Source organism: Phoxinus phoxinus (assembly GCF_949152265.1).
Source record: "Phoxinus phoxinus genome assembly, chromosome: 17".
Classification (NCBI taxonomy): Eukaryota; Metazoa; Chordata; class Actinopteri; order Cypriniformes; family Leuciscidae; genus Phoxinus; species Phoxinus phoxinus.
This window is the reverse complement of record NC_136892.1, coordinates 29,320,270-29,331,612: the sequence shown is the minus strand read 5'-3', so window position 1 is coordinate 29,331,612 and position 11,343 is coordinate 29,320,270. Positions and strand designations below refer to the sequence as shown.

Below are 11,343 nucleotides of genomic sequence, written 5' to 3'. Positions count from 1 at the left end.
CTTCATGTAAAGAAAGACGAAGGGAAAAGTGGCACTGCGATGCGTGGAAAAACTTTTTGTAGCATGAACAGGAATATTAGTTAGTGGATGGCACTACCACTAAGTACTATTCACATTAAAAATAATAATGGTAGTCAGAAAAAAAGTTGTTTAATGCTTCATTACCTTGCCATTTTAAGTATGACATTAAGTGTTGATTTGACATTAAGTGTTGATTTAATGGGAAGAATCCTGATAATCAATTACACAATCTGCTTTTAATCCAATCCTGTAAACCAAGAGCCTTTTCTCTTCCTAAAATGTCTTGTTAGACACAAGTGACAGTAAATAACTGTAGAATATCCAACCTTGCTTCACAAGTGAAGTTAAGTTCACAAGTTAAACTCGTTTAAAATGTTGTGTGAGTGTAGACCAATTAAAAATGAGACCTGCAGGTAAAGAAAGTTTGACCAAAAGCATTTTATTAAGTCAGTAGCTGTAAATGCAACTATTTATGAACTCTTGGGAGCCCTGGTGCGCTTCTTCTTCACCACCACAGGCTTCTGACTCCTCAAGATGGCGCTCACGCGTCTCACAGCCGCCTGGAGGACACAGACAGAGCATCAGTCTACTGGACAGCTGAAGTGCATTCACTCCATACTTGAATCTGCATGAGTTCTACTAAAAGTGTTTAGTAGACTAAAAGTAAAAGACTAAAGCTAAAAGTTTAAAACTTTCCTTGAAGCAAATTGTGTCCAATTACAAATGACTAAAGTAGACTTGCCTTTGTGCGGCTGTGTAAACTCACCATGCGCAGGTCTCTCCTGTATTTGTTTTTGCGGATGATGTTCCTCACGCTGGCGAGGGTGGCGCGAGAGTTCTTGTTGATGGTGATCTTCTCGTATGAGGTGGCAGGTTTACGCTGACCTGAAACATGTTTAAAAAGACGATTCAGCGCAGATCAATGGTTCATTCCAGAGATAAATCACACTACATTGAGACCTACAGAATCCAATTCCTAAACAAATGTCTTGATGCAACTGCATTATCATACAAACAACTAGCATCTGAACGATTCTAATACGCAACCTTATTTACTGGGCATTTAAAAGTTGGATTTGTGAAAAATGTCACTGTTGTCCATCAGCTTGTCAAAAACTAGCGTAGCCTCACTCACCTGCACGCTTCTTCAGGACGACGACCACACCTTTGCCATCAGCGGCCGGCTCGATGCCGACAGTCTTCTTATGAATGAGGCCATTGAAGCGGAAAGAATTCCTGGCTTTCAGGTTATTTGGTTCCTGACCGTGAGAGAAAGAGTATGCAAGATTAGAAATCAGAATTATAAAACAAAAAACACTGGAAATGTTCAGCAGGACAACTATAGAAGTGTTCGGGACAGAGTCACAGACAGCAGTACAGACAAACATGGCAATAACTAAACTGCATAACTAAGCTTATCAATTTATTTTATCAAGGTATTTTGATGCAAATTGTATAAAATAGTAAAATTACACCATTTCCAAGAGACAGGTTACGACAATCCTCACCCCTAAGCACAGGGCCGGATTAAGAGTTCAAAGGCCCCTGGGCACAATGACTTGTTTATGTAAACCTTGTATGTATTTGACAGTATTAGAGCAATAAGACTCGAAAGATAACTTAGTCCAGTAACAGGCGCTGTTTGACAGGCTTTAGTGCATGTGCGCGTCGGGTGTTTGCGCTCAGAAAAGCGCCCGTTAGAACAGCACATCAGCAGCGAATGACATGTTTAACCGGCAAGGCTTTATTTCAAAATAACTTTACATGCAAATAATTAATTTTTATAAACTACAGTGTCCCGCTCCTCTGCATTTCATGTGAATATAGTACGTCGCGCTGTACAGTATGTTGAGACGGAGGCGCCAGAACTGCAAACTGATAGAATGCACGATCCTACGATATTTCTTCAAAAGCAGATCGTGGAGACATTTTAATCATAATATTTGACGGTGCCCAGGGCCCCTTAGATGTCCTGGGCCCCTGGGCAATTGCCCAGTTGCCCTAATGGTTAATCCGGCCCTGCCTAAGCAATAAACTAAATCTTGTGGGAGGCTAGTAAATTACACTTCTGTATATGCAGTCAAAGCTGTCAGTTTACCTACTCGTGCTGCTGTGATCCAGCATACCAAATGAACATAAGGCGATATTAAGACATTTTAGAGAAGGAAAACCTAGGGTTATCCATTTAAAAAGCGTAAATTATGACAGAATTTACACATTTTTGGGTGAACTAACAATTTACCACTTTATTATCAAAATATTAATCTCTAATGCACACAACAACATCTGATCTTGTGTCGTGAACATGTTAGAGACTGATATTTTTGGGTTAATATTTAAGGGTTTGGAACAACAATGTTGTTATTACATGTTACATGAGGGTGAATTAATGACAGAATTTTATTTTTAAGGTGAACAATCCCTAAACGCCCGTCACATCAGCAGTGTGTAGCTGAACTGCAGTGACTTACAGTGCTGTACGTCTGTTTGTTCCTCTTGATAAGGAAACTGGAGGTGTTCCTGATGACCATCCACTGCAGGTGGGACGATGCCATAGTGACTCCTGAATGAAAACAGGCAGCAAATGAGAAGAAATAGTCTACAATTAGACTTCTTCAAAACCACACAACCGTACATCCTATAATTAAACTATTTAATTTAGAAATACACACACGCAGTCACGCACACACGTAACGTTATAACGTTACATATATTATACACACACAATTTGCGCCTGTAATACTATCAAATCTCAACCCTTTTATAAAACTACAGAGCTGCAAAACAGCAATGGCACAAACAGCCACCACATGATACTTAACACAGGTAACGTTCAATTTGAGAGAGAAAAGCGATATCTTTGTTATCAGTCGATGCTGACTTTTAACATGTTTAGCGGTGTGGTGCTTGTCTCACTCACTGCAGGCCTCGCTAAGCAACACCGGTAGAGTTTATAATTAAATATCTTCCTCTTTATTTTCTCTACACCGAATGTTACAACTCATAAGCAGCTTATAACATATTCGATGCCCTTATATGAACATGTAATGCTGAAATGTGCGTTATATAGCGTTTAATCGAGCTTTGAAAAGTAACACACGACGACCACGTTACCTTTTCAGCAGAGGAAGAGAGAAGGAAAGGAATGAGTTCCAGTTCCGGCGGTTCTTACGTAAGTTAGTTTCTTACGCCTATGCGAGGGACTAGTAATTTAGTAATTTTACATTCGATTCAGAGTGTAGTAAATGACAAAATAATATTTCAAATGTCTTTTAGAAAAGTTATAGGAAATGTTTTCAAAAAACCTTTATTTAAAAATGTGTTTTAAACAGAACTATATGTTTAATGGACAGTGCGGATGAACATCAAGCGCGCAAAAGCTGGTGATGCAGTTTGAGTACGACGTCACTCGATCGTGTGCTCTTCGTCATTTTCATGCGTTCTCTAACAACCACAACAAACCAGCTCTGCGAATACATTATTATTTGAGTATAGTTAAACAATGTAAATGACAGCGGAGCCCAGACAGATTAGATTATTATTCGAATGATTAAATAACCAGGTAATCTTCATCAGCCAATGGTGCAGTGATGGAGAATGATGAAGATCAGGAGACTCTGGGAGAGAAACTGTATGATCTGATTTATCCTAGATACACTGAGATGACACCTAAACTTACAGGTGATACAGCATCTATCTATCTATCTATCTATCTATCTATCTATCTATCTATCTATCTATCTATCTATCTATCTATCTGTCTGTCTGTCTGTCTGTCTGTCTGTCTGTCTGTCTGTCTGTCTGTCTGTCTGTCTGTCTGTCTGTCTGTCTGTCTGTCTGTCTGTCTGTCTGTCTGTCTATCTATCTATCTATCTATCTATCTGTCATAGTGGTTTAACTTTAGTCATGTCATGCAGGTATGTTGCTGGAGTTGCCCGTTTCTGTTGTGGCTCAGATGTTGTATGATGAAGCTCTGCTGAATAAAGCATTGGAAAGAGCACTGACCGCTCTCACATCTTCTGACCACAGGTATCACACAGTACTAGTAGCCACTTGACAATAAAACTAACAGATTTTTTACACACACAAAAACTGACCTTAAAATGCACAGTAATGAATGGATACAAATCACATTATATTAAGCATACAATGTTGTAACATGAACTGGGCAACAATCAGAGGTGAAAAGTCCAGGGGTCAGAAAGTAAAAGTCCTGCCATATGTTTATTCCACCCATGAACTCAGTCAGCTGATTTCACTAATTAGTTCTATCTCCTGGCTGAAAAACTGTGCTAATTAGCAAATCCAGGTGATTGGAACAAAATACTGAGGAGAACTTTTACTTTCTGAACCTGGACTTTTCACCTCTGGCAACAATGTAGCATACAACTACTTAAAATGTTTCTAAATTAATATTACCGGTACATACTTTTTTCTACATATTAGGTATAGTACATACTAAGTGCATAACCTCTGTCGTATTCTCTTCCTAGTGAGCCTGTGTCTCACACTGATGATGCGGTGTCCGTGTCCTCCGACTCTCTGGGTGAACAGCTGTATGACCTCATTGACCTCTACAACACTGGACATACACAGAAAATAACTGGTACATTTATTGACACTGCAAACAAACAAAAAACACACCAAATGAGGGAATTTAAAGTCTGTTACAATAGTAACATTGCCATGGCAACTGTGCAGGCATGTTATTGGAGCAGAAGAAGGAGGCGGTGCTTCAGCTGCTGTCGGATCATGTGCTCCTCGAGGAACGGGTCAAGATTGCCTTGAAAACCTTGCAGGAGTAGGTGCCTTTGGATTTTTTTTTATTATCAGTGTCGAGCAGATTTCAGAATTAGGGCTGTCAAAAGATTAATCGCGATTAATCGCATCCAAAATAAAAGTTTGTGTTTGCATAATATATGTGTGTGTACTGTGTATAATTATTATGTATAAATACACACACATTCATGTATATATTTAAGAAATATTTGCATTTATATACTGTATATACATTTATATAATTTATATTATATATAAATATGTTATATATAAATAACCAATTTTTCTTAAATATATACATGATTGTGTGTGTTTATATATATAAATAATTATGCACAGTACACACACATATATTATGCAAACAAAAACTTTTATTTTGGATGCGATTAATCGTGATTAATCTTTTGACAGCCCTAGTTTTAATTTAAATTAATTACAGAAATGTAATGAGAAATTGCAATTCCAAAACATCCAACAAACGTGAAAACCCCCACTGATTATTGTGAATGATGCCCTGATTATTAGTGTTTGGCAAACTCATGTTATACTAGCAAAATTTCCATAAAAAGATTAAATATGCTAGAAACAGAATGTCCTCTATCTGCGGCGTAGGCAGGGTGACGAGGCGACAGACGTGAGTGACAGCTCAGACCGAGAGGAAGTGGAATCCATTGGCGAGACGCTTTTCAGTTTCGTGCATCAGTTAGACCCCGCCCACTGTGCTGACATCACAGGTGAGTTAGTAAGCTCATTTGAATACAGGGTTCTTGATTGAGAGATGCTGCATCTGAAGTCGAATACTACCCTACTATATAGTATGCGAAAAACAGTACGCCAACAGAGTAGTATGTCCAAATACATATTTAGAAAGCAGTCTGTTAAAAGTACCCGGATGTGGACACTTTACTATCCCATGAGGCAGTATGCGATTTCGGATGCAGCAAGTGTTTTTGTACACACCATGTGATGTGTGTTAATGTGTAATCGTGTGCAGGGATGCTACTGGAAATGGATTCTGGAACTCTGCGACAGATCCTGTCCGACCGGAGCATGTTGGAAGCTGCAGTTCAGAGAGCAAAAAGTGCACTGGTACTTCAACCAAACACACACACACATTCAGGGCTGCAGGTCATGTGCTCATGTCTAAGGATGCGTTTGTGCTTTTAAAGGCACACTATGCAAATTTCCGTTTTTGTCAAACAGCGACCCCTAGAGTCACTGTGGAGTACTTGTATTTAACGTTACTGTCGTAAATGCCACTCACGCTGAGCCGTCAGTTTCTCGTTTTCTTTTCCTTGACTCTTCCTTCGTCGACTCTTCCATGATTCACGTCTGAAATGCGTGCTAGTGTCTTCCATAGAGGCTGCTTCATATGTTGTTGATGTGTGTGAAGTCGTGCCGTAAAGCAAGTCGTGATTCTCGCGAGATTTGGCGGGGCGCCACCTCTCAAACCTATGTCCCCCCCTGCTTTGTGATCAGGATGATTCGCCCTACTACGAGTTTGTTTACCATCGAAATGACTTCGAAGCTGTTATATTAAAGGTTCAAATCTTGCATAGTGTGCCTTTAAGCTATAATATTGCTCACAACCATAACTTTTGAGTTACAGAACTTTTAAAAGGAATAGTTCACCCAAAAATTGTAATTCTGTTATCTACGCACCCTCAAGTTGTTTCCAAACCTGCATGAGTTTCTTCTGTTGAACACAAAAGAAGATATTTTGAAGAATGTCTGTAATCAACCAGTTGATGGACACCATTGACTTCCATAGTGTGGAGAAGAAGAAAAAATCATATGGAAGTCAATACAGGTTTGGAACAGGTTTGGTGAGTAAATGATGACAGAATTTTCATTTTTGGGTGAACTAAGTTTTAAGCTGGTAAATAACGAACAAGGAAGAGCTCTTAACGAGTTTCCTGGACTGAACAAATAATAATAATACATTTTCTCTGTCCACAGGAGGGGGATTTGAGCCCAACACACACACAAATGTCAGAATGAGGAATGGAACTCTGTACTTGGGACCTTTGGGCCCAAATCGCTGTACATTTTACATGTATATTTCAAAACAATGTTTACATGGACTTTTTTTTTTCATGGATTGTTTTTAGGATTTTTGCCACTTTTTATTGATAGAAATAGGGAAGATAAAATGACTGTGAAAGAAAAGAAAAAAGTGGGGAATTGCATCAGGAAAACAAACAGGCTGGATCTGAACCTGCTTCACCTGCATGAGAAACTCAGCTAAATGTGTCTGGACTCTAGAGCATCTGCACTAAACACTAGTAAACACACTAGTAAACACACTAGTAAACACTAGTTCATGGCTTCGACATTCCAGGGGCGTCTGCACATTTACATTCTTTTGTTGATTTGTGTCATAATCAGCTATACAATAATATATGTCTGTAAATAAAGAATGAAGAGTTTCATACTGTAGTTTTGTATGATATTCATGTAAATTCTACTAATATTACAGCCATGCAGATAATAAAGACATGATGAAATGCTTTTAAGTACAACTGTTTGGTTAGCCGGTTTGTCCTTTTTTAATGTTAAAAAGAAATTGCTATCTGCTTTAGCTAGTCAGTGGTAGATCTATTGGTGAGAAAAACATTCTCAGGCTATATTGCACAAAAACACAGTACCGGTTAAAAGTTTTGGATTTTTAAAAAACAAATATTATTAATTTTATTCAGCAAGGATTCATTAAATCGACTGTAAGTGACAGTAAAGACATTTATATTATTACAAAAGACTTCCATTTCAAATAAATGTTTTTTTTTTCAACTTTTAATCTCTGTTTTTAACTTAATCTCTGTTTCTACGAAAATATTAATTAGCACAACTGTTTTTAACATTGATAATAATCAGAAATGTTTCTTGAACTACAAATCATCATATTAGAATGATTTCTGAAGGATCATGTGACTGAAGTAATGATGCTGAAAATTCAGCTTTGATCACAGAAATAAATTACATTTTAAATAAATTGTAATAATATATAATAGCTTTTTAACTATATGTTGATCAAATATAATGCAGCTTTGGTGAGCATGAGAGAATATTAAAAATAAAAATCCTACCAACCCCAAACCTTTCAGTGATAGTGTAGATACATGAGTAGTAAACACGCATCTACAACTGTTTAAATACCATTATGCAAATTATTTTATAATATTAAGCATGACTATATAAGCAGCTCATATTAAAAGAGAGACAGAATGCTTCTACTTTTGTAAAGAGAAAAAAAAAATAACATTCTGAAGTATTAAAGAGCTCAAAAATATCTTTATTGTCACTTTATCAAGAATTGTACAGTCAATTTCTAAACACATTGGAAAAGTCTGAGCTTCCTTCAAACAGAGCCGACCTTTGGAATTACAAAACCCCGCTGTTACCATGGGAACAAGGACCCGGAACGAGCAAAGGAATAGCGGTGTGTGATTAAGAGACATGAAGACGATCAATCAGAGAGCGAGATGAAGTCAGGAAAATAATAAGATATTTTATGAGCAAAAACACGCAAATGATCACAGGGATTTTGGTAAATTATAAAAATGTGTGATTCTTCGCTACTGGCAAAATTAAGGATTCGATCAGGAGATGGTAGAGGAGATCGGTTTATTTAGCACATTGTGGCGATGCGTACACAAACTCGCACTGATATACGGATCCTGTCCGGTTTCATTTAGACAGGAGGCTTAATAAATATCTAAAACATTCTGGTACGCTGCACTGTTCCCATGACAACAGGCCAGACCGCCCTCTAACACATGCATTGGCTGCCTTTCATCAGCAAGACACGCCCACATTTCCTCCCCACACACACACACACACACACGTGCGTTCATACACACTCTCATACACCCTGCTGAAATGAGCAGACTACACTAAGGGAAATCAAACTACACAGGGCTAAAAATCGCAATATTGCACTTGTATTCACACTGCTCACGCTGAGGACGCGCCGCCGGTCCGTACAAACTCAGAGTCAGACCGCAACGGGTACGAGAAGTCTAGAATGACCGGGGTCGGATCCATTCGTTCCGACTTCAGCACAGACGGGAAAACCACGATTATGACGGCGGGACATTGTTATTTGGGAGGCTGAGGGCTGCTAGTAGTCCAGGCAGAAAGCAAACTTCAGTCCGATCTGGTCTAGAAGCACAGATTGATCTAGAGCTACAGCGACACTGTTACTTCACTGTGGGGTATTCTCTCTGTCCCAAACGCCCAGGTCGAGCACGGCTGGCGGGAACGGACTGAGGAAGGCAGAGAAAGACATTTGTGTGTCAGTTTCTTTCCGTGACAACATCCACAACATCTACCCTGAAGGGATCATTCACCCTAAAGTGAAAACTCACTCATCATTTACTCACCCTGGTGTTGTTTTAATGCCGTATACCCTTCTGTCTTTTATGAGCCAATAAAAGTAATATTTTTTAACAAATGTCCCGCTCGCACTCGTCCATAAAATAGAGAGCAGCCAAAAAGACGCAAAAGTATCAACGAATGGACCCATGCGTCGCGTCACATGTCATATATTCAAAGTGTTTTGAGGGTTTTGTGAAAAATAAACTGAAATTTTATGTATTATTCAACTAAATTCTTGAATGAAACACAAATTGTGAGAAATCAGGATTAACAAAAATGCGACATGAAATACATCCCATGAACCCTCTTCTTTGAGGTGAATGTATCCATTTTGTTCGTCGTAACGAAGTTATCGCGTTCACATCTGTCATCAGACAAACGGAGTTCCAGTTCAGCGATATTCATCTCACTGAAGAAAGAACAAAGATACTTTTTTGGGGAATTTCTAAGCATTGTGTTTCATGTTTTATTTTAGTTAATCTTGATTTCTCACAAATCGGCTCTAATAGAAGACCAACAGCCAAGAACAAGAATTTCATTAAATAATACATTAGATTTCAGTTTGTTTTTCTCCAAACCCTATACCTCGAGAACACGAGTAGACATGCATCGCATCGTTCTGTGACACTTTTGCATCTGTTTTTAAAGCTTGATGTTGGTTACCATTACTGCCATTATCTGGACAAGCACGAGCGGCATTAGAACAACACCAGGGTGAGTAAACGATGACTTCATTTTCATTTTATGGTGGACGATCTCTTTAAGGCAAAACATCCAAAATAAACATTTAATCTGTAGATTTCAAATACAAGATATATCAGAAATCTCCATCTCAGCAGCTTTACATACACCAAACTTTACATCCTAGATCCTATCTGTATTCTAAAGATTTTTACAGAGGAGTTTGTTCAAATATCATTCGCCTGATTTACATAAGCTTTTCTTTCTATTTAATCATAAAACTTGTAATTAAAAACAATTGTCAACAATTCATAACAAATTAATGTGATGAATCAACTAGGGAAGTATGGTGATATCTATTTGTAATATTTTTTTTTGCCTGTGGTAAATATTGCTGTTTATTACTGTTTTGATACAAATATCATTCTTCATGTTCATTTAGTAAATTTTCATTAACTAAATTGTACTATTTTAGTTTTATTTGAATTTAAACAATTTTTTTTTTACAGTAAACATTTCAATGTATTTTTATATTTTAAAAAAAGCAAAAATGCAATAAAAAGTAAACTAGCTCTGGCAATAAAATAATACAATAAAAAAGTGACAATAAAACAATGTGAAAAAGAATAAATAAATAAAGGCAAAAAAAAATCACATTTTATTTTAGCTAGTTGCAAAAGCAACATTTTGTCATTTTCATTTAGGTTTTTTAATTAAATATATATTTATATTTTTTCAATTAACGTAAATGATTTTTAATAATTTCAGTTTTAGTTTAAAAAAAACAGTAATCCTACCTGTGCAAACTGGGAGGGGTTATAAAAGGTCACGCCCCCTGCAGGTGGAGCTGCTTGCGCTGGCGGCTGAGCGGGAACCTATGAGAACACACTTGCGGTTACCATGGGAACAGGAAAGCAACATCACCACCATGGATGCAGACGGCCATGTCCACTGAAAGTCATGATTAGCATGCAGCATGTGATTGGTTAATGTGTGTGCATGCAAAAAAAGGGGCGGAGCCTCAATCTTCAGCACGCCTCTGAGATCCAAGAGCCCTTCCTATTGGTCATGTACTCAGTCAGGGCTGCTGATGACACAAAGGTGTCGTGCCGGAGGTGTGGCTGCAAGTGTGTGATGTTAGAGGCGTGCAGATAGCATGTGTGCTCATGTTTTACTATGCAGCATTAGAAGGCACTGCATAGCACTGTTTTATCATTGCAGTGTGTGGAGAAGGTGTGTGTGTGTGTGTGTGTGTGTTTCAGATAAGAACCAGCTGAAAGTACCTGATTTAAATGCTGACTCACTTCTCGAGATAGAGAACTCATTGAGCTAGAACGTGACAGCTAGAACAGCAGGAATAAACGAAACAAACAAAAACACCACAAACCCAAATTAATCTCATGCAGCGCCATCTTAAATCACACATCTCTTGTCAATCATTACAATATGATTACATCACAATCAGTGGTCTCCATGGCAACACCT

At 38.0% G+C, this 11,343-nt stretch overlaps 3 protein-coding genes across 7 annotated transcripts in view; 1 reads left to right on the top strand and 2 right to left on the bottom strand.

The window, feature by feature from the left end:
• Positions 1–440: 440 nt before the first annotated feature.
• On the bottom strand, positions 441–3,480 carry rpl28 (ribosomal protein L28). The gene is made up of 5 exons (XM_079586887.1): positions 3,136–3,480; positions 2,493–2,584; positions 1,157–1,280; positions 788–906; positions 441–581 (listed from the first exon to the last, which is right to left on the bottom strand). Exons 2-5 carry the CDS (start codon positions 2,574–2,576, stop codon positions 492–494), a joined length of 417 nt encoding a protein of 138 aa, XP_079443013.1. The 5' UTR covers positions 2,577–2,584; positions 3,136–3,480; the 3' UTR covers positions 441–491.
• Positions 3,389–7,320, top strand: LOC306985017 (uncharacterized protein). The gene is made up of 7 exons (XM_079586886.1): positions 3,389–3,702; positions 3,939–4,050; positions 4,515–4,627; positions 4,723–4,822; positions 5,413–5,534; positions 5,795–5,889; positions 6,760–7,320. Exons 1-7 carry the CDS (start codon positions 3,612–3,614, stop codon positions 6,799–6,801), a joined length of 675 nt encoding a protein of 224 aa, XP_079443012.1. The 5' UTR covers positions 3,389–3,611; the 3' UTR covers positions 6,802–7,320.
• sec16a (SEC16 homolog A, endoplasmic reticulum export factor) overlaps positions 7,320–11,343 on the bottom strand; it is a 22,470-nt gene continuing 18,446 nt past the window's right edge. For 3 of the 5 annotated variants that reach the window (XM_079586880.1, XM_079586882.1, XM_079586881.1), the window contains 3 exons: positions 11,142–11,201; positions 10,656–10,733; positions 7,320–9,065 (listed from right to left, as the gene is read on the bottom strand). In XM_079586880.1, the coding sequence (XP_079443006.1) occupies positions 9,000–9,065; positions 10,656–10,733; positions 11,142–11,201 (204 nt within the window). In that variant the 3' untranslated portion in view covers positions 7,320–8,999. The remainder of the gene's footprint in view (positions 9,066–10,655; positions 10,734–11,141; positions 11,202–11,343) is intronic. The other 2 variants (XM_079586883.1, XM_079586884.1) reach the window with 2 other exon arrangements.